This window comes from Rana temporaria, chromosome 11 (genome assembly GCF_905171775.1).
Source record: "Rana temporaria chromosome 11, aRanTem1.1, whole genome shotgun sequence".
NCBI lineage: Eukaryota > Metazoa > Chordata > Amphibia > Anura > Ranidae > Rana > Rana temporaria.
In genome coordinates, this window is record NC_053499.1 from 23728429 (window position 1) to 23752833 (window position 24405).

At 44.0% G+C, this 24405-nt stretch overlaps 1 protein-coding gene across 2 annotated transcripts in view; it reads left to right on the forward strand.

The window, feature by feature from the left end:
• Nucleotides 1-9528: 9528 nt before the first annotated feature.
• The window catches only part of LOC120917125 (diacylglycerol kinase zeta-like), a 274751-nt gene continuing 259874 nt past the window's right edge, over nt 9529-24405 (forward strand). The window contains exon 1 of one of the 2 annotated variants that reach the window (XM_040328180.1): nt 9529-10128. In XM_040328180.1, the coding sequence (XP_040184114.1) occupies nt 9932-10128 (197 nt within the window). In that variant the 5' untranslated portion in view covers nt 9529-9931. The remainder of the gene's footprint in view (nt 10129-24405) is intronic. The other variant, XM_040328181.1, reaches the window with a different exon arrangement.

The window sequence follows — 24405 nt, forward strand, 5'->3', positions numbered from 1 at the left end:
CTTATTTCACCTCCCCATATAAGGTCATCGTCAACTGAGAGACAGCTCTGCCTCTGCTGGGGCTGCTGGCATCACATCCAATATGGCGACACCCAATAGCAGTCTCAGGGCTTTCGGATATCTACACAAGGGAGGTTTTTACAGGTAAATAATGTCTTAAATACATAAAATATAAATACAGTATATCCTTATGAGAAGGGTGTTGTTGAAATGAATGGTGTTGCTACAGGGTTTTTATTAAAGTAACTGTCCTGCTAAAAATTGAAGCGCCAACAACAGATGCTCCTGCAAAGAAGTAAATACTTACCACTGCCGATCCTGGCTATAATTATGAAAGAATGTCAATGACGTCTCTTTAGAATCTGACACTTCTGGGAGTGGTAATCTCATGGTTCCCTGCTATGTTCAGTGGTTCCTCCTACCAAACCCCATGTTAATATCGGGAACATTGATACCAATGATGCCACTTTACAGTCCGACACTTTGGGGGTTGGTGATCGCCTGGTTTCCTGCTGTGCTCATTGTCTTCTCCTACCAACCCTATGTTATTATAGCAGATATTGATACCAATGATGCCACTTTACAGTCCGACACTTTGGGGGTTGGTGATCGCCTGGTTTCCTGCTGTGCTCATTGTCTTCTCCTACCAACCCTATGTTATTATAGCAGATATTGATACCAATGATGCCACTTTACAGTCCGACACTTCTGACAGTGGTGATCTTCTGGTTCCCTGCTATGCTCAGTGGTTCCTCCTACCACCAAACTTTGTTATTATAGCGGACATTGAAGGTTTTTCTCGGAAAGTCCAACCGTGTGTACGAGGCATAAGTGTGTAGAGGTTGGGATTTAAAGTGACTATGTCACTTTGCCCATTCAGGACCTCTTAAAGAAAACCTGAGGGAGTATGGATGCCGCCATTGATGTCCTTTATATCCGAAGATTTTAGTTGCTTGGCTGTCATGCCGTTTTATTCATTTTAGTGTTTTCCCAGTCACTTGAACCTGAATAAATACTAACCACTGAGCAAATATTCAGACTGAGTTCAAATGTCACCCTCATTTTCCTGATCTGCATGCTCGTTCCAGGTCAGTGACTCAGAAGGTATTAAAGCCAAAGCTATCCAGGCAGCTTGCATTTTCAGAAGTAGGTCAGCAATCACAGCCTGTTTTTTTTTAATAAGGGTTTACTTTATTGTTTGCTGTTGGTTACTACTTTCTGCAGTTGGTTTATTGCCTTATTAAAGAAGTATTAATCCCCCCAAAAATGTATTATATTGCAGCTAATCTGTTTTTAGATGTGGTGGCTACATTAGTTTTATTTTTTTAGACTTTTTTTTTCTGGCCAGTAAGTCTATTATTTTTTTGAACTTCCTTCAACAGATCAAGCTGTCCAGCAAAAGTGGCATTTGGAGTTTAAAAGCCCGTACACACGATTGGATATTCCGACAACAATTGTGTGATGGCCATGCCGTATGCTCCATCGGACAACTGTTGTCAGAATTTCCGACAACAAATGTTGGATGGCCATGCCTTCAAATTGTCTGACAACAAATGTGTTCCGTCTAATTATGTGATCATGTGTACACAAGTCTGTCGGACTAAAATCCAAAGTAAAAACACGCATGCTCTGAACCAATGCTAACCATCAGAGGAGAACATTAACAGAAGTTGTCCCAAATGGTGGCGCTAAAGATCTGACAAAACACGTAGTTTTGTGTATGTTGGTTGGAAAAGTTCTTCCGTCTGTATGTAGAACAGTTTCACGGCCAATGCCCTTCGGACTAGTCCGATGGAAATCCGATCGTGTGTACGAGACTTAACTCTGACAGGGGTGCTTACAATGGTCATCTTTTATTCATTCATGTAAAACCGTTACTCCAAATGGAAAAAAAAAATTCAGCTTGAATTTGTTAGTCAAGTCCATCTAAATTTGATAGTGCATCTACCACAGCCCTCTGCCCACATTGATAATACTGCTTTTGAAGGGTGACCCCATTGCTCCTCCAGAGGAATGGAGACACTATGGCCCAGATTCTCATACATTCGCGCTGCTCCTGGGCAGCGTAATATATGAGCTCTACGTTACACCGCCGCAGGTCTACAGGTTTACATCCTGATTCTCAGAACACTTACCTGTAAACTTGCGGCGGTGTAGCGTTAGATTGCTCGGCGCAAGCCCGCCCAATTCAAATGGGGCGGGCACCATTTAAATTAGGCGCGCTCCCGCGCCGAGCGTACTGCGCATGCTCCGTCGGGTAAATTACCCGACGTGCATTGCGCTAAATGACGTCGCCCCGACGTCATTTGCCTAGATGTATACGTAAATGGCGTCCAGCGCCATTCACGGACGTCTTACGCAAACGACGTAATTTTTATTCAATTCGACGCGGGAACGACGGCCATAGTTAACATTGGTTGCGCCTGCTAATTAGCAGGGGCAACCTTACGCGTCGGGTACGCTACGCAAACGACGTTAATTTGCTGCGTCGACCTCGCGTATGTTCGGGAATCGCCGTACTTACCTCATTTGCATAGACGACGGGGAAAAGCGACGATGCGACACCTAGCGGCGGGAAAAAAAATTACTTTTAAGATCTGACAGCGTAACAGCCTTACGCTTGTCAGATCTAATGGGTACCTATGCGAAACTGATTCTGAGAATCATTCGCATAGATACCCGGGGCCAGATGAGGTGTTACGACGGCGCTAATGGTGTTGCGCCGTCGTAACGCCTTTGAGAATCTGGCCCTATAAGACTGGAAGTGTGTTACTGGTTGGAGCACCAGATGAGAATAAAAAAAAAAAAGCCTAAAAAAAGAAAATGAATGCACCCAGTATATTCCAAATTTTTGAAATTGAGGTTAATATTGCTTTAAATCAGCCCTGCGATGGAGAGAGTGAGGGGATGGCTCTGAGTAAGACCTGACTTCTCTAGGATACAGAAGAGTTAATAAGTCAGCTGCAGATGTTCCCAGACGTGGAAAAGTCATTGAGCAGTGACTCCAGTAATTCAAAATCATCCTTCCTGCCGCTGACAGATCACATTCACCTAATGAGATCAAGCATCGCATCAGTGACTGCAGGAGCCAGTGTCGCCCAGAATCCACTAAGCTTCATGTTTGGAGCCTTGGTGTGCGCTGTGCAAGGGCCGCTTACTACAGAGCAATAGGGCCCTGTAACCTGGAGCCCACTTCCTCCATAACTGAGATCGCCAATACACTGACACCTGTCATTTACAGCACTGACATTACTCAATGCACACATACACCATCTTAGATTACAAATCAACTATCACCTTTAAATGAAATCTACACTATGGGGACATGTCAGGTGTATTGTGGGATATGAAGATCTATCTAGAGACAATAACCAATTTGATTCATGTGGTTTAGCAGCTGTGCAGCAGCACATTGTCTCTGGCTAGTCTATTCAAATTAAATCATCTTACAAAGCTTCAATTTTCACATAAGTAATAAAAAAACGAATTATGCTGTTTGCACCGTGGCCTCATTGTGATCCATCAGAGAGCACCTTGTTGGCGACGTATCTTTCAAGTTATTGATCCATTACATAAAACAATGTAACTGATCAATAACACCTGTCTCTACTTCTAATCCAAATGCCAAAATCACTTCCCAATATCTAAAATTGCACTCACTTATTGATTTGTCCCACAGCAATTCATCATACCTCACACTGCACTCTGCCCCTCATCCATCACACTGCACTCTGCCCCTCATCCATCAGACAGCACTCTGCCCCTCATCCATAACACTGCACTCTCCCCTGATCCATCACACTGCACTCTGCCCCTCATCCATCACACTGCACTCTGCCCCTCATCCATCACACTGCACTCTGACCCTCATCCATCACACTGCACTCTGACCCTCATCCATCACACAGCACTCTGCCCCTCATCCATCACACTGCACTCTGACCCTCATCCATCACACTGCACTCTGACCCTCATCCAGCACACTGCACTCTGTCCCTCATCCATCACACTTCACTCTGCCCCTCATCCATTACACAGCACTCTGTCCCTCACCCATCACACTGCACTCTGCCCCTCATCCATCACACTGCACTCTGCCCCTCATCCATCACACTGCACTCTGCCCCTCATCCATCACACTGCACTCTGTCCCTCATCCATCACACTGCACTCTGACCCTCATCCATCACACTGCACTCTGACCCTCATCCATCACACAGCACTCTGCCCCTGATCCATCACACTGCACTCTGACCCTCATCCATCACACTGCACTCTGCCCCTCATCCTTAACACTGCACTCTGCCCCTGATCCATCACACTGCACTCTGTCCCTGATCCATCACACAGCCCTCTGTCCCTGATCCATCACACAGCCCTCTGTCCCTGATCCATCACACAGCCCTCTGTCTCTGATCCATCACACAGCCCTCTGTTCCTGATTCATCACACAGTCCTCTGTCCCCAATCAATCACACAGCCCTCTGTCCCTGATATATCACACAGCCCTCTGTCCCTGATCCATCACACAGCCCTCTGTCTCTAAACCATCACACAGCCCTCTGTCCCTGATCCATCACACAGTTATCTGTCCTGATCCACCACACAGTCCTCTATCCCTAATTCATCACACAGTCCACTGTCCCTGATCCATCACACAGTCCTCTGTCCCTGATCCATCACATAGTCCTCTGTTCCTGATCCATCACACAGTCCTCTGTCCCTGATCCATCACACAACCTGCTGTCCCTGATCCATCACACAGTCCTCTGTCCCTGATCCATCACATAGTCCTCTGTTCCTGATCCATCACACAGTCCTCTGTCCCTGATCCAGCACATAACCTGCTGTCCCTGATCCATCACACAGTCCTCTGTCCCTGATCCATCACATAGTCCTCTGTTCCTGATCCATCACACAGTCCTCTGTCCCTGATCCATCACACAACCTGCTGTCCCTGATCCATCACACAGTCCTCTGTCCCTGATCCATCACATAGTCCTCTGTTCCTGATCCATCACACAGTCCTCTGTCCCTGATCCATCACACAACCTGCTGTCCCTGATCCATCACATAGCTATCTGTCCCTGATTCGTCACACAAACTTCTTTCCCTGATCCATCACACAGCCCTCTGTCCCTGATCCATCACACAGTCCTCTGTCCCTGATTCATCACACAGTCCTCTGTCCCCAATCAATCACACAGCCCTCTGTCCCTGATATATCACACAGCCCTCTGTCCCTGATCCATCACACAGCCCTCTGTCTCTAAAGCATCACACAGCCCTCTGTCCCTGATCCATCACACAGTTATCTGTCCTGATCCACCACACAGTCCTCTATGCCTAATTCATCACACAGTCCTCTGTCCCTAATCCATCACACAGCCCTCTGTCCCTGATCCATCACACAGTTATCTGTCCTGATCCACCACACAGTCCTCTATGCCTAATTCATCACACAGTCCTCTGTCCCTAATCCATCACACAGTCCTCTGTCCCTAATCCATCACACAGTCCTCTGTCCCATCACACAGTTCTCTGTCCCATTACACAGTCGTCTGTGCCTGATCCATCACACAGTCCACTGTCCCTGATCCATCACACAGTCCACTGTCCCTGATCCATCACACAGTCCTCTGTCCCTGATCCATCACATAGTCCTCTGTTCCTGATCCATCACACAGTCCTCTGAGCCTGATCCATCACACAGTCTTCTGTCCCTGATCCATCACACAGTCTTCTGTCCCTGATCCATCACACAGTCTTCTGTCCCTGATCCATCACACAGTCTTCTGTCCCTGATCCATCACACAGTCCTCTGTCCCTGATCTATCACACAGTCTTCTGTCCCTGATCCAGCACATAACCTGCTGTCCCTGATTCATCACACAGTCCTCTGTCCCTGATCCATCACACAGTCCTCTGTCCCTGATCCATCACACAACCTGCTGTCCCTGATCCATCATATAGCTCTCTGTCCCTGATTCGTCACACAACCTGCTGTACCTGATCCATCACACAGCTCTCAGTCTCCAATCCATCACACAAACTTCTGTCCCTGATCCATCACACAGCCCTCTGTGCCTGATTCGTTGCTTTTCACAGATTTTTGATAAACTCTTTCCTCGATCCTGCAATACCTATATCTAATATTTCTCCACCCCAGAGCATATTTTCTATGGTCAATCACAGCACAAACTATACTCAATCTGTCATGCAAACTCTCTATATATAAAGTGTTTATTCTGGAACCCATCCATATTCTGATGACATTTCAAGCATCAATTTAAAAGGCCATTCTACCCATATATTTTAGTGGGTGGGCTAAATCATCCACTGTCCTCTAATATCTCACAGAGGCTCCAGCAACAAGATGGGTTTTCCCCCTTGGCTCCATACTGCCCCCTGCTGCATTCTGCAAAAAAACAAGAAGAAGATACAGGGTCCCTTCTCAGTCATCAAAAGGGGGGGGGGGGAGCAGGCCAACCTAGAAACTGCAGGACCACAGTCAATGACAGGTGTCATTGTATTTGGTGATTTAGCCTGCCAGTATCTAATGAAAGCTGCGATAACACTTATGGTTGGATTGACCTTTTAACTCACTTAATGTACAATAACCAAGTCTCAATGTGATGTTTAAGCTGTTACATACGGTTTCCTTGTATGTGAGTTCTCTGAAGTGCCATAAAACACAGGAGCCAGTGATGTGTCTTGCCCTTTTCTTCCTCCTTCGCTTTTGCTGTTGTATAGCTGTGCAGGGTTAATTAGTGTCTCTAAGGTGACACGATGAATATTATTATATTAGTGGGTCTCCTCCTCCTCCTTCGCAAGGCCTCTTGTCACAGTATGACTCGATCACTGCTCTGTCACAGCCTTGTCCTCTCACCCTCCATTCTCACACATTTCCTGTCTGTCTTGCACCCTGTCCTTTAAATTCACCCCAGCTGTCATACACCCCATTCATCTTTCACTGTTAACTTACACAGTCCCAGTCTTGACTTGTGCCTCTCTCTGCCATCTTACAACTGCTATCCTCTCACTCTGTACCTTTTTCATCTTCCAGATCTAAAATTATGTCTCTTGGGCATCCTTTAATTTGTACCCCTCTTACTTTTACCCCCTACTAAATCCAATGCTCGGTCTCGTGGGTATCCTTTCCTCTGTATCCCTCTTACTTTTACCCTCTTTGAAATACACAGTGTGGTCTCCTGTGTATCCTTCCATCCCTATCACTCTTACTTTTACCCTGTTCTAGATCCACAGTGTGGTCCTCTGGGCATCTTTCCATCAGTATCACTCTAACTTTTAGCCTCTTCTAGATCTAGTAGGTGGTCTCCTGTGTATTCCTCCTTTCGTATTCCTCTTACTTTTAGCCTCTTATAGATCCAGTAGGTGGTCCCTTGTGTACCTTTCCTTCTTTTATCCTCTTCTAGATCCAAAGCTTGGTCTCCTGCATATCTTTCCATTCGTATCCCTCTTACTTTTACTCTCTTCTAGATGCAACGTGTGGTCTCCTGAGTATCCTTTCATCTGTATCCCTCTGTTACCCTTTTTTAGATCCACAGCTTCGTCTTCTGGGTATCCTTCCATTCATATCCCTCTTACTTTTACTCTCTTCTAGATGTGAAATGTGGTCTCTTGAGTATCCTATTATCTGTATCCCTGTTACTTTTACCTTCTAGATCCGCAGCTTGGTCTCCTGGGTATCCTTCCATCCATATCCCTCTTACTTTTACCTTCTTCTAGATGCGAAGTGTGGTCTCCTGAGTATCTTTTCATCTGTGTCCCTTTTACCCTCGTCTAGAGGCACAGTGTGGTCTCCAGTTTATTCTTCAATTTGTATCCTTCTTACTTTTATACCTCTCTAGATGTGAAGCGTGGACTCCTGAGTATCCTTCCACCCATATCCCATTATTTTTACCCTCTTCTTGATCCGCAGCCTGGTCTCCTGGGTATGCTTCTATCTGTATCCCTCTTACTTTTACCCTCTTCCATGTACAGTAGGTGGTTTTCTGTGTATCATTCCTTCTGTTTCCCTCTTACTTTTGCCCTCTACATCCGCAGTGTAGTCTTCTGGGTAGCCTTCCATCCATATCCCTCTTACTTTTACCCTCTTCTAAATGTGAAGTGTGCTCTCCTAAATATCCTTTTCATATGTATCCCTCTTACCTTTACCCTCTTCTTGATCCGCAGCTTAGTCTCCTGGGTATCCTTCTATCGATATCCCTCTTACTTTTACGCTCCTCTAGATGTTAAGTGTGGTCTCCTGAGTATCCTTTCATCTGTATCTCTCTTATTTTTACCCTATTTTAGATCTACAGCTTGATCTTCTGGGTATGCTTCCATCCATATCCCTTTTACTTTTACCCTATTCTAGATGCAAAGTGTGGTCTCCTGAGTATCCTTTTATCTGTCTCTTACTTTTACCCTTTTCTAGATCCACAGCTTAGTTTCCTGTGTATCCTTTTATCTATATCCATCTTACCTTTACCCTCTTCCGTATCCAGTGGTCTCCTGTGTATCCTTCCTTCTGTATCCCTCTTACTTTTGCCCTCTTTTAGATCCACAGCGTAGTCTTCTGGGTAGCCTTCCATCCATACCCCTATTACTTTTACCCTCTTCTAGATGTGAAGTATGGTCCCCTGAGTATCCTTTAATCTGCATCCCTCTTACTTTTACCCTCTTCTAGATCTGCAGCTTGGTCTTCTGTGTACCTGTCTATCCATATCCCTCTTACTTTCACCCCATTCTAAATCCGCAGCTTGATCTCCTGGACATCCTTCCATTCATATGCCTCTTACTTTTACCCTCTTCTAGATGTGGTGTGTGATCTCCTGAGTATCTTTTCATCTGTATCCCACTTACTTGTACCCTTTTCTAGATCCACAGCTTAGTTTCCTGGGTATCCTTCCATCCATATCCATCTTACTTTTACCCTCTTCTAGATGTGAAGTGTGGTCTCCTGTGTATCCTTTCACCCATATCCCTTTATTTTTACCCTCTTTTCGATCCACAGCCTGGTCTCCTGGGCATCCTATCTGTATCCCTTATACTTTTACTCTCTTCTGGATCTGTAGTGTAGTCTCCTGGGTATGCTTCCATCTTTATCTGTCTTACTTTTACCCTCTTTTAGATCCGCAGTGTGGTCTCAAGGGTATCCTTCAATCCATATCCCTCATACTTTTACCCACTCTTAGATCTGCAGCGTGGTCTCCTGGGTATCTTTCTATCTGTATCCCTCTTTCCTCATCCCAGCTTTGAACTCCACCCCCTCTCTCTCTCCCTCGTCTCCGCTTTTCCCTCTACCTCTCCTGCCTCTGGTATGTCTCTGTGCACCTTTGGACTTTGTACATTTAGCCATTTATACAGCCATACCTGCTTTCATCTCAGCTGATCAGAATACAATTCTCTTTTTCTTGCTTCTGTTGCTTCCTTGTTTCTTTCTTTTTTCCATTTTGCTCATCCTTCTCCCTCCCTCCCTCATATTTCCTTTCCTCATCTTCTTTCCCTCTCTCCCCATCTCTCTTCCCCTCTCTCTTTTCCTCTCCCCTTCTCTTTCCAATTCTTAATCTCTCTTTTCACTCTAGATGTGCATCTTACCAAAACCTATTTCCCTTTTATTCCTCTTTGGGGCTGAATCATTGTTATCCTAGTCTGTGTTCACTTCAAAAACCCAATCAGCTTCAGTGGAATTTGAAAAAGAAAATAGATTTTATTTTCCTGAACTTGATTGGACATTGGAAGTGAACATATTCAGAAATTATTCCTTTCATAAATCAAACGCTTTCTACTCAATCTTTTCCTTCTCGGCTCTTCCTTCTCCCTTCAACAGCACAGTTTCCTTGATAGAACTTGCTGTCGTTTTGCACAGAACAGTGCCAGGCTTTGACAGAGTTTCCAGGGGGGACTACAAAAGGCAGTGGGCAGCATGGCGGAGGGATGGCAGGATCAGGACCCCAATAGATCGGGGGATGGACGAGTACCCAGCATGCATGGTATATCTGAAGGAGAAGAGGTGAGAGCCAGTACTTCTGCCATGTCACAGTTTAACACTTCAAGAGTCTCTTCTGAAGGAACAGCAGACATTCTGATCCCACTTTATATGAAGAAGCAGCTGTCATACAGGTGAGTGATCATTTACCTTCTAGTTCATTTAAGTCAATTAAATTTAGTATATTAAATGCTTTTTTTTTTTCATTTGCACATGTGAATGCGTTCAGGCTGATGCCATTAATCTTATGAATGTATGCTTGTAAATGTCTTAAAATCTCATTCTTGTTTTTTACATATGTACATTAGGGCCACCATTAGAATAATTGGGTCCAATACAACCTACTTGAGAGGGCCCCTGTTTGAATGGACGTGGTGGGGCTATCTCTGGAGCCATTGCCATTAGCCCCAGCCATTTAGTAGGGCTTCTGCTCTGGGAGGGAGTGCGTTAGGGCAGCCCAATTTTTTTATTCACCCATATAGGGGTGCTGCGCTGCTTCAGCTATAAGGTAGACATGGCTCTAATTAGCTAAAGTTGACCCCCCCCCCCCCCCCCCCCCCCCCCCCCGCAGCATCACCTATACTGGCACAGGCGGTGTTTTCTGGAGGTGTAAAGGAGCCATCCCTCCTCAGCTGCTGAAAAACTCTTTACGGCAAGTGGTTTTACATAGAATGCACCAAAAGTACAACTGAAAGAGGTTGCAAAAGCCACACCGGGCCCATCCCCCCCGCTAACCCAATAGGGCTCGAGCCCAAAAAAAGAGTACTGCCTGTTTAACCAATGTATGATGTACATAAGTGCAGCTACAGTATATTTTTTTCTTACATAGGCATGGTCTGTGTCCTGCTTAGTAGTACTTCAGTGACTGCATTTTACTGCTCCCCTCTTGGTGCACTTCTATGGGTCAGGTCTACTAGGGGTACAGGAACCAAATGATGGAGGTATGGGTCTGGCTCTCTAAATAATTCAGGATTCTCTACATTATTAAACTTGAAATCCAAGTTGAAAAAATGTACTTAAAGTGTCAAAAGAGGTGTCAATAACTGGACCGTGATTCTATGTTTTAATTGTACTAAATAAAAATAAAAAAGCAGCAATAATCTCACTAGTTAATTGGCTTGTGTATTTGTGATTCGCAGTTTCTATATAAATAAATATGATCAAATCAATGTGATTTTCTTTCACTTGTCCAGTTCCTAGCTATTCATGTGTAAAGCAAAAACAAGCTATTGACCTCTTTTGAAGTCACACTGGCTTATAGAACTTGTGATAATAATGGTTTCGACAGTCTGGTGAAAGGGTTTGGGGACGAATTGGGTGATCTACTTGGGGTCGTAAAAACGTAAAATTAAATGTAAACTCTAACTGAATGAGATTTGGTGTGCAAAAGCACAGTGTATCCTAAAGAATCAGTATTTATTTTTTTCTTATTTTGTTACATTTCATTGCTGCTGGTATCCTGCAGCCTATTGGAAGCTACTTCATATCTATTTGCATTCCAGCAATGGCTGCATGGGATTTCCCAGGATGGTGACATTAGTAGACCATGACTGTATAATGTGTGTTAAAATTACTACTTGTAGTCTCCATCGGAAACACGTGTGACAGGTGACAACATAGAAACACAATTGGCAGACAGGGACAGAGTGTTGTCACCCTATAATAGAAAGCTCTTATATGAGGACTTTCATGGCAGGATCATAAGTTATTATTTTAATGAATGCAGCAGATTCTTAAAGAATGGAAACCACTTTTGATATCACATTAACATGTTAGGCCCGTACACACGACCGGATTATCCGATGGAAACGGTCCGCCGGACCGTTTCCATCGGATATGTGCGCTGGCGGATTTTGGTCTGATGGTTGTACACACCATCAGACCAAAATCCCCGCGGAAAACATCCGCGGTGACGTGTCGCGACGTGGCCGCGCCATCGCCGCGACAATGACGCGGCAAGGTGCGTGACCCTGGAAGGTAAATAGAGGGTAAATTGTGCCTGTGTAAATTGTGCCTGTGTGTTATACGCAGGGGGCATTGGAAAGTTTTTTTCCTGAAACTTCCCTCTTAAAGTTAGGGTGCGTGTTATACGCCAATAAATACGGTAAATCCTGTATAATAATAATCAAATAAGGAACAGCAAGTAAAAAATGTTCTTTCTGGACCAATATTAGATCTGTGGGAGACTAGATATAAACAAACTACAAACAGACTACAAACAGACTACCCAGTGCCAGATTAAACTCTGTGGAGGTCCATAGGCAGTCGAAACCTTGGTGCTCCCCTCACAGGTTTCTGGAGGTTTCTCATGCCCGTGCTCTTGTAGGATAACATTGAAGTAGTGTGCATGTTGCCCATCAGATAGAGATGACCATTACTACTGTACTGCCCATCATACAGACGTTGGTGTGACCAACATTTTTTACAAACAAACAGCTGAAGATGAGCTTTTAAGAAATGAACTGTAATGTGATCCTGATATCTATGGCTTATCTACTATTTTCTCCATAGAGTCTTTAATGTAAAGTTTTAATTTCTTTGAGTTGATTAATTTTCTTCTATCTTTTATAAACAACTTAGGAAAGCTTCATTGTAATTTTTTTTCAAGATCAAATCAAATATTATTTTTATCTGTTGTCACAGGGGCCCTTAAGTGGCGAGGAGCTCATAGGCTGATGCCTACTCTACCTATTTGGTAATTAAGCATTGAGACCTCTGATCCATCACATTTGTATATGCATTCCCAACCTCCATAAATGTGTCCTCTTATACTGGTTATTGGTTATTGGGAAACTTAAGCCCTACACTGGTGGTCAGTAAATAGGTGACCCCTTATACTTTATGTCAGTGGAAAAATGACCTTCTTACATTGGTGGCGATTGTAGGTGGGGGATAAAACTGCCACAGCTCAAGAAACTCCTAGTAATCTCTGGAGAAACCCTGGTAGAGCATGTGTCCAGAAATTTAATTTGCATAGGGATCGCACTGGAGAAAGATTTATTAATAGACATCTTACCTGTACACATTCTGACGGCACCCAGGGGTATTCATAAAGGGTCTCATAGATGCTTACACCCAATTCATGTACCTGTCTTTGCTCACTCCTTCCTTGGAGCATATCTACCTTCCCCCCTGGCCATTGTGCCTGGGACACATGTCATGGCTGAAGAGTTTTGTACTAGAGGTGGGCAGAGCCTGATGGTTCTAGTTCTTCTTTAGGTCCACTTTACTTTGATTGACAGCTAATGGCAATGGGCGGATACATAGCTGCCATTTAGCGTTTGATTTTGCTCACTGCTGAGCGCTGTGAACCAAAAGTAAAACAGTTCTTTATCAGGCTCTGCCCACCCAGTGACCAGTCATTTCCCAAATACAGACATGGCCCCATTTGGGTAATGAGATTACCAGTATTCCAGCCTGCCCCTTTGTTTACATTTAGCTTTTGGCTGGAGAATTTCCCAATCGACAGCTAAATGGGGCCAGGGATAGAGCCTTATGCAGGAGCCTCTGTATGACAGCTCAGAGCTGGTCTTTAGGTGGCTCTTCACCCTCAAATAAATGATCCCTTCTCTCCACCTCTCCTTTGGTCCTCTGCATGAAAAGCGCTTTTTTTTTTTTTTTACTTTTATCTTTTTTTAGTAAATTGTCTGGCCCTGCACCATGCTTGCTAGCCATTCACCTAGACAAATGACATGCACTGTCCTCCCTTTGCCTCCTGGGATATGCATGCCACATATCCAAGGAGGCAAAGCCTTTCACTCAGTAAAGGAGGAGGTGGCGTGGTGGGCCAAATGGTGCATCATCAGAAAGGCAAACCAGCTGAATCCTGTAATAGCCAGCAGCCTTTCGATGACATCACACCAAAACATGGCATTGCCAAAAGAGAAGAGGGTCTCAGCTGGACTCCGCTGGGTGGGGGAGTATCTGAAATGTGCAGAACTCACCACCACGTTAGTAGGGCTGACGGCTGATGTCACAGGGCTGGTCCAGGTTCTGGAAATATCCTGGACATATGGTCAGGATCCACCCAGATTCCTGGACCAGCAAACGGTCCAGCCTCTTAGAAAGCCACTGAGAGCCCAAGCCAGTCGCTCCCACCCCCCCACAGCCCAGCAATCCATTCAGCGTGGGGGGGGGGGATTGGGGGGCAGAGCAGAAACCCGGTGACTGTCAGTGTTTGATCAGTCAGTTCTCAGCCTTAGAGCCGACGGGGGCCAGATGCAGCATCCACCTAGGTAAGTAGGATTCCAAAAAAAAAAACTCAACATTTCTTTTACAGTGATGGTAGTAAGATCTACCTGAATCTGCCACATGTCAGTAATTATTGCCTGAATTAGGCACAGGTAGTTCCTATGGAAACTGCTGCCAGAAGAGTGTCGTTATAGCTTTATTGAATTCCCTTGATGGTATCTTGTACAGTCCTAAAATGACAAAAATATTTTTAAACAATAATTGGAATTGAATCTGAGACAAATAAACATTGTGGGCAAATATTTTTTTTTTTTCTGATCTGTAACCATGCGGTTTTCAAACACCAGCACCTTTCAAAATGTCATACATATTTTATTAGCCATATGTTCCTGTATCCTCCTGTGTCCTCACAGCAGATTCGAAAGCTGTAAAACCATTCCTATCTTTGGTCTAATGAAATACTGTAAGGGTGTTGTTCACACATGCAACCAGGGGATGGAAAAACCATCATCCGTTAAACCACGGGTTTACTGCCCCCATTCTGACTGCCACCAGGGGGAACAATCTGCAGATTTTCTGATCGTTAGAATGTTGCTTTCGGCAGCCAATTCCGAATTTTCAGACGAAAAAACTGAATGTGCAGGCTCTAAAATTTTTGCCTCATGTGAACACAACGTTCGATTTTAGTTTAATTAGGACAGTTTTCGTCGGAAAAGAATCGCAAGAGCTTTTTGTAAGATTACGCATGCTCAGAAACGAAAGAATACATACTAAAGTCTAAAGTTGAATTCTGTCGTACGAGAATTTTCGTATGTTGAGTACCCTCTTCACTTTCGATATGAGACTAGAATGCTACAAAAAAACAGATGAAAATTTGTCCAATAATCTGATCGTGTGTACCCGGCTTCCGTAGGGTTAAATATTGAGTTGGCCCACCCAACTTCAACTCTTCTGGGAAGGATGTCCACAAGGTTTAGGAGTGTGTATATGGGAGTGTTTGACCATTCTTTCAGAAGAGCATTTGTGAGGTCAGGCACTAATGTTGGGTTGGAATGCCCGGCTCGCAGTCTCTAATTCATCCCAAAGGTGTTCTATCAGGTTTATGTCATGACTCTGTGCAGGTCAGTCAAGTTCCTTAACCCCAAACTCACTCATCCATGTCTTTATGGACCTTGCTTTGTGCACTGGTGAGCAGTACAGGATCCCTAAGCTGTTCCCACAGAATGTCTCGGTATGCTGACGCCTTAAGAGTTCCCCTCACTGGAACTAAGGGGCCAAACCCAACCCCTGAAAAACAACCCTGCACCATAATCCCCCCTCCACCAAATGATTTGGACCAGTGCACAAAGCAAGGTCCATAAATACATGGAAGAGTGAGTTTAGGGTGAAGGAACCTGCTCTCCATCCTAGGCTCAGCGATGCCAGCTTCTGTGTTGTTCTCCCTTTGACTAGGTGGCAACACTAGACTTGACAGTGGCGTTCCTTGATACCAGATGTCAGAAACGTGGCCTTTCTGCGTCCCCAACACATCAGCAGCCTGCCGCACAATGTGTCCTCAACATTGGCCTCCCATTGGCTGCCACAAGCCTAAGAACAGTCCTTCCATTTTTCTTCCTCCTCTGCAGGGCTCTGGTAATGCTGGGATCTGTAGTTCAAGAACAAAACTGCAGCACAATCTCAGTCTCTCTGGGAAGTACATCTCCCACAAGTCCTTTCTCTTCCCAGAAGGCTTTGTCCTCTCCCAGGATGCATGGCATTACATTACATCGTCCTCTGCTGTCCCTTGTGGTGGGTGAGCTTTCCTCCAGCTCTTTTTATGGCTGCACTGTGCACTTTTCCAGCAGCCTGCACACAGTCCTGGAAATGGTCAGTGTTTTGTCTCTCTCTCTCTCTCTCTCTCTCTCTCTCTCTCTCCCCTCCTCTCCTCGCTGGGAGGCAAGAAGAGAGAGAATAGATGCAGCATAAGTGACACTGTCAGTGACAGCCTGGTCTGTGCAGCTGTAGATCATAGTGTGCCCCGGACTGGGGCTGCACTTTTCTTAAAAATGTATCCCCCCCCCCCAGGTCCTCCTAGCTAACCTGTAAAAACAAAAAAAGATGTGTACTCACCTATTTTTAATCTACTCCAGTCCCATGACATGATCCCGCAGATCTCGCTTCACTGTGTCAGTGAGTGGCTGCGGCAGAGGAGAGGAGGTAGTGCCAATAACCGCTGGGCCATTGTAGCCTATGGGTGGCATCACGCCACCTGGAACTCACAGCTGTGGTCAAGCGCTCTCTAATACAGTGCTGCAAGATAATGTGGCCAGACCGGGCAAAGTGAAAATAGGTAAGTACGGTACTCTTTTTATACAGATTGGGCAGAATAGGTAGGAGGAAGGGGGGAGGGACCATTTTTTGTTTTTATAATTTATATTCTTTTTTCGTTTTCTTCATTGTATAAAAAACAGATTACATTAATATAAAACCTTGATATTATCTTTTCTTATCAAACATAATCTTTTCAATTTCATACATTTATTTAATTTCTTCTCTCCCCCCTCGTCCCCTCCCCCCCTCTTCTTCTTCTGTAGTATTTTTATTTATTTATTTTCATCAGAATACACCTCAAGGACATTACATCTTTTGCCATGCGAACACACTATAGAGTATGTAAATGTGCATTAAAAAAAAAAAAGAAAAAAACTCAATAACCCGGAGCCTACAGTATAAACAAGCTGGCCCTATGGTATTGGTCTATAAGTACTCTAACTCCAATTCATCACAAACATATTCTTCATTAATTAACCATCCCCCAATGCTACTTCAAAAATGTGGTCAGGAATAATTGGTTAATACCTATGGTTTATAATTCCTATTTAGTTTGTGGCATTGAATGCTCGATTTACTAATTTTATCACTACGTTTATTTGTGGCCACCATTACGTTGGAGAAAAAGAGAGAAGAGGAAAAAAAAACACCCCCCCTCAGTGCCGGGGTCTTCCTAACCGCTAGGTTACACGAAAAAAATATCTAACAGCGTATATCAGGCCTAGGGAGGGACCATTTTTAATAAAAGTTATAATTAGGCTTTTCTTCCAATAATAATTCCAATAATGGGAATATGGTACAGCAAATATTTAAATATGTGAACACTATAAAAAAAAACAAAAAAAAACGCCAGAGGATAAGTTACAATAATAACTGAGTACAATAATAGCTGAGAATGGTAAGAACAAGGAGGATGAAGATGTAATGGAAAAATTATAGGATTAAAGAATCATTGATAATGAAATCAGTATTCCCATGAGACTAAGCCCTTAATGAATAAAGCAAGCTAGATAGACAAATAGGTCTTTATGCCTTGTCAATATTCTGTTACTAAGGTAGCTAACTTATATACTGCTTAGAAATAGCTTACTATCAATGCAGACAGCCTATGCTCTATTGAATGTAGCACTACCCCCAAAGGAGACGCTTATTAATTTGGGTTCTCTGTAAAAACACAAGTGTAGATACTTTCAATTTGGCTGTGAATTAGAATCAGGAAATAGACACAAGTCTGTTTAGTGGTAAATTAACATATTGGTAAGGATTAGGAGTAAATTATTGTTTTAACATTTTACAGATCACCTCCCATTAAGCCAATCATACATGGTTCATCATTTTTGAAAAACGATGAACAAAGCGCGTTGACGTACAACACGTACGACGGCACTCTAAAGGGCTGCTTTTAGCTGATTCTTTGTTAGTAAAAGATGATTCGATTACAGCGTGATGAATGTGCTTACTCCATTATGAACGGTAGTTTTACTTGAACGAGCGCTCCCGTCTCATAACTTGCTTCTGGGCATGCGCGGGTATAAAACGTCGTTTTTGCCCACACACGATTATTTTTTACAGCCCGAAAAACGCAATTTTTTAAAACGACGTTAAAAAATGCAGCATGTTCGATTTTTTTTTTTTTAGTTTTTCAGAAGCCGAAAAACGATGTGAAGCCCACACACCATCATTTTAAATGACGTTTTTAAAAACGCCTTTTTTTTTTTCATGCCGAAAAACGATCGTGTGTACGCGGCATTACAGGCGTAATATTCACCATTATCCGGACCCATCCTCACCTACTGGTGAACTTCAAGGACAAGCAGAACATCAATTGAAAAGATTACCTGATGAGCATTTGCTCATAACACAGGAGTAATATCCACCATTATATGGTGAGTGTAGGTACAGAAGGATGGGAACACGGCATAAGAATAAGGAACTGGCACAAGGACTGCACAATATATGAAAAGATCACACTTTTTGACAGATTTGGGGATTTTTTCAGGCTTCATACAATTTTTGGCATTTAAGATTTATTTGCATAGATCTGATTTTTGGAAATAGTGTTGATGGGAAGACAGCACTGGGTACACATGTTATAAATGAATGCAACGTTTTCTTGTGGAAAATAAATAAATGAACACAGTCTACTTTAAAGCAGACCTTGCCATGCAAGTTTCCCTCAAAGTAACTGCCCAGGCAGTCTCCTTTTAGAGATCACCTCCCATTAAGCCAATCATGGTTCAAAATTCAGCCTGTTTAGCTTGAAGCTGATCTATAAACCCTTTTTCCAGGCACACCAATGTTAACGAATGTCCTATTGCAACTTGGGGGGGGGGGGGGGGGGCCAGATCAGTTGGCATGCTAAAGGCTGCCCATTTCTGGTTGTAATTCTCAATTTTATTCACCAACATACCAACATATTTCATGTTTTTTGCCCATGGAAAGCCAGCTTGGCACTGAAAGGGTGAGCTTACTCTCTCTGCATGGATAGATATACACAATGCTGATAACGCTACAGAGTACACACACGTCTGTCAACAGACTTAAACTCAAAGGGGTAACAGACACAATGAAAGATTGGTTTGGTGTGCCAGGCTCATGCCGTGTTAATCATCTGTAAGTGTGCTTAACATCTTTCTTTTGAGCCCGCTGAGAATGGCACAGCTCAATGCTGCTCTGAGATCTGTTCTTTGAAGGAAGGCGGGGAGGCAATTATAACACAAGAGTGCGATCAGTTATTGCATATAAGTGACATGGCTCTTTATTCTCTTGTATGTAGTCATTATACAGTATACCTGAGAACTAAAAGCATTAAGACGCTGCTTCAAAATAAACAGATTCCCAACATTCACATCTCATACAGAACTAATGCAAGTTCTGCTCATGCGGTTCATACAATGGGGTGGTTGGTTGTCTCTCATTAAGACTGCTAGAAGCTCAACCAGCAGGTATGACAAGGTATAAAAGGTAAAAAAGGAACAGACTCTGGAATTATGGAAAGGAGATCTTGCTGTTGCAATACCCACGTGGTAAAAAGAAACTGTGGACTTACAGTAGCCTGCCAGCTTACAACTTTCACTATAAAGTATACTACATTTGGTTGGACTGATTCTTTAAAGACGAATTCCAGGTAGGGATATTTTATACATAGTTACATTAGTCCAGCTTGGACCAATGCATTTACCATACCTGGCCAATGACCCTGGAAGCTGGAAATTACTGAAGTAGATGCTGGTACTTCAGCTATCTCCACTTTCTTCTGGGTTCTGTTCTGAGGGGCTGCCCTGCTGAATTTTGAATACAGGAAGTCAGCAACTTGGCACAGGTGCCATTTAGAAAGCGTTCTCTGATTGGACGAGGGGTGGTGAAGTGGCACCACAAATGCTTTGCATTCTCTGAATAATATCCATGCCTGGAAGTAGACCGCCTGTGCTCAGAAGACAGTAGGGAAGCCACTTGGTGCAGGACCTAGAAGCAAGTGGAGATCGTTAGAGTAGGGATAACTACTTCAATTATATGAATCTTCCAGGACCCTCGACCAGGTATGGTATATGCCTAGACCATTGTAACCAGATATAAAATATCCATGCCCATAATTCACTTTTAAATATACCCTGTCACCTATTTACATAGTTTGATAGATCCCTTATGCTTGGGCCCTCTAACCACAGAGACAGCAAGACTTACAAATGGAAAGACAGAGGACTGGGACAGAAAGGATATGCAGGCAAAAGCAACCATGGACTTAATAGTGAAAGATGACTTATCCATATAAGAACTGAGAAAAGTTATGTGGACTTCATTACAAAAGCTGCACGAGCGTTCAAGTCTAAACAGCAAACTGAAAGTTGTACAAGATGAGACTACAAGAAGACCAGCAAATGTGTGACCACATGAATGCTATGCTAGAGATCATAAAGCAGCTATGTGCCATTGTTGAGGACATCAAAGATTACCATATTGTTGCCCTCCTTTGCAGCCTTCCAGAGACATATACTGCTCTTATTAAACGCTTTAGAAACCGGACCCGAGCAGCAGCTGACACTGGAATATGTCAAAGAGAAATTTAATAGATGAATATAACAGAAGGAAAGAAAATATGCACCATTAGGACAAAGCTCTTAAGATGTACAAAGACATAAAAAGCACAACAAAAAAAGCAGAGCCTATTTTCACTGTAAGAAGACCGGTCATGTAAAAAAGGACTGTTCTATCGGGAAAGCCGAGCAGCGAAAGCTAAAGCTAACCACAAAAGAAAGAGTCAAAGCAGCCACAAAGAAAACTGAAGACACATCGTGGAGTGGCACCTTTAAATTAACACAAAGCGACAAGCCACTTGGCTGGTGCATAGACTCAGTTGCAACAAGCCACATGACTAGTGATGAGACCTTCTTCACAAACATTGATTACAGTGCAAAAGACAAAGTTTTCCTAGCAAATGGGAAAAGTATCACTTTCGAAGGTAAAGGCCAGGGCTTTCTGAACTGCATTACACCACAAGGCAAGCAAAGTATCCTTGTAAATAAAGTGCAGTATGTTCCAGAACTAAAAGGCAGCCTTCTATCAGTGAAAAGTCTTGCAAACAACTGTCTCACAGTTAAGTTCCAGGGTGATGAATGCACAATCCACAATAATAGGCAACTCCTCGCAAAAGGAAAACTGGATGACCACCTATACAGATTCATCACCACAGACCAGCAAGCCAATATAGTCTCTAATGGTCGACCGATATGGGTTTTTCTCTGGCCGATGCCGATATTTAGAAATCGGGCCGGCCGATGGCCGATATATGATGCCAATTTTTGCGGCCGATATTTTAGGCCGATTTTTGCGGCAGATTTTTTATTTTTTTTTGGCAGGTGGCACTGGCTCGTGGCACTGATTGGCACCGGAAGATGGCACTGATTGGCAGGTGGCACGTATTGGCACTGGCAGGTTGCACTGGATGGCACTGAAAGATGGTACTAGCAGATGGCACTGGCAGGTGGCACTAATTGACATTGGCAGGTGGCACTAGTTAGCATTGGCAGGTGGCACTAGTTAGCATTGGCAGGCGGCACTGATTGGCAGATGGCACTGGTTGGCAATGGCAGATGGCACTGATTGGCACTGACTGGCAGGTGGCACTGGTTGGCATTGGCAGGTGGCACTGATGGCTTTAGTTGGCACTGGCAGGTGGCACTGGATGGAAGGTGGCACTAATTGGCACTGGATGGTGGCACTGGTATTGGCACTGGCAGGTGGCATTGGCAGATGGTACTGGATGGCAGGTGGCACTAATTGGCACTGGCACAAAAATAATGATGTCACCCCCCTCAGTACAGACCCCCTCTCCCTCCAATATAGACACCCCCCCCCTCGGTACAGACACCCCCCCTGCCCCCCGTAGTACAGACACCCCCCCTCCTCCCTCAGTACAGACACCAGAGAGCGGTGTGTGTGTCCCACGAGCGCGGGCCCCTCCTCCTCTGTGGGTGTAAACGGAGAGGAGGGCCGCTGTGCTGGGTGTACCAAGATGGCCGCGGCTCCGGAGCTAGGCCGAAGCCGCGGCCTTTCCTGATGCTGTTACCGCGGCGGCAATCCGCGGATCACAGTGTGCCGTTCTGAAGGGGGTGACCCCTTCGGATCACGGATCAGCGGTTATCCGTGACACCACTAGCGGCCATGTTAAATATCGGCCTTATTTGGATAAAAATCGGCCAATGCCGATTTCTCCAAAACGGACAAATATCGGCCGATATATCGGTCGACCTCGAGTCTCCCTTCCTACCATGCACAATCCTACTGTACATTTTCTCCTGACACAAATGTGCATGTTTGTAAAACAGCCATCTGTACTGTATATTAATATTGAATGGATGGATCATAGATGCATGTACATGCTGGGGTCTATAGCTGGCCCCAGCATGTACTGTGTGGGTGATATGTTTATTTATGATAGGTCTGTCCGTGTGATTTCTTGTTTGTGTGTGTACTTGCCCCAGATTCTCTGCCTCTTATCTGGTATCCTAGCAGAGATCTGTACAATCACTAATCAACTTCATTACCTGCGAGATAAACACAGGATGACTATTCATCTTACCCCTACCAGATTTGCCTTTTTTTTATCATTTTGCAAGTTTGCAGCCTGTTAGCTGTAACTAATTTGTTTTCACTGCACTTAATGATATTTTCTATTCAGACAACTCAACACACAGATGAAATACATCTGGGAGATGTGTATTTCTGTCTATGTAATGCTGACAGTTAAACAGCTCTCACACACAGCACAGCCCTGTCTGGCAAAAGGGGAGATCTGATCTTTCTCTGCTGCAAGTACAGTGCTACCCGAAAGTATTCACAGCGCTTCACTTTTTCCACATTTTGTTATGTTTACAGTCTTATTCCAAAATAGATTAAATTCATTATTTTCCTCAAAATTCTACAATTCGCGGTCGTGCGACGCGCAATTGTCAGTTAAAGTGAATCGCAAAAAAGTGGCCCGGTCATTGACCAGCAATATGGTCCGCGGCTGAAGTAGTTAAACAAATGCATGTAATACTGTATCACTAAATATGGAGCAAAATAAATTTGTGCATGCCCTAGACTCCATCTTTAACCACTTGAGATCCGCGCTATAGACAAAAGACGTCTACAGCGCGGCTCTCAAGTGCCGAGTGGACATCTTTTTCTGTGCATTACCCGCGCGCGCCACTGGGGGGCGCGCAGCGTGTAAACACTGTGCCGGCGCATCGCTGGGAAGCCGATGCGTGTACCTGGCGGCCGCGATGTCCGCCGGGTACAAGCGATCGTCGGTGACAGCAGGGACGTGGAGCTCTGCGTGTAAACACAGAGCTCCACGTCCTGTCAGGGAGAGAGGAGACCGATCTGTGTCTCTTGTACATAGGGACACAGCATCGGTCACCTCCCCCAGTCAGTCCCCTCCCCCCACACAGTTAGAACACACCCAGGTAATACATTTAACCCCTTCCTCACCCCCTAGTGCAGGGGCGGACTGACAGCTCATGGGGCCCCCGGGCAAAAGAAGATCATGGGGCCCCCTGTGTCCCCGCCCACGTTCAAGCTACATCCACACAAAGTCCCACCTACACATTGCACTGCCCACATTGCAAGCGTTCAAAGAATTTCTCTACACAATGTTCAAAATAAATGTTTATTATAGGAATTAAATTCTTCCCACTGATCACCAATGTAAGGGACATTCTTCCCACTGATCACCAATGTAAGGAACATTCTTCCCACTGATCACCAATGTAAGGGACATTCTTCTCACTGATCACCAATGTAAGGGACATTCTTCTCACTGATCACCAATGTAAGGGACATTCTTCCCACTGATCACCAATGTAAGGAACATTCTTCCCACTGATCACCAATGTAATGAGCATTCTGTATAAATGTGACTGGCAGGGAAGGGGTTAACCACTAGGGCCTAGTGGTTAACCCCTTCCCTGCCAGTCACATTTATACAGTAATTAGTGCATTTTTATAGCACTGATTGCTGTATAAATTTGAATGGTCCCAGATTTGTGTCAAAAGTGTCCGATATGTCCGTCGCAATATCGCAGGCCTGACAAAAAAAAAAAAAAAAATCACAGATCGCCGCCATTACTAGTAAAAAATAAAAAAATAAATCATAAATCTATCCCCTATTTTGTAGGTGCTATAACTTTTGCTCAAACCAATCAAATACGCTTGTTGCGGATTTTTTTTTACAAAAATATGTAGAAGAATACGTATCACCCTAAACCGAGGAAAATTTATTATTTTTTTCTTTTTTTAAATTGGGATATTATTATAACAAAAAGTAAAAAATATTGTGTTTTTTTTTCAAATTTTCTGTCTTTTTTTGTTTATAGCGCAGAAAATAAAAATCGCAGAGATGATCAAATACCACCAAAAGAAAACTCTAT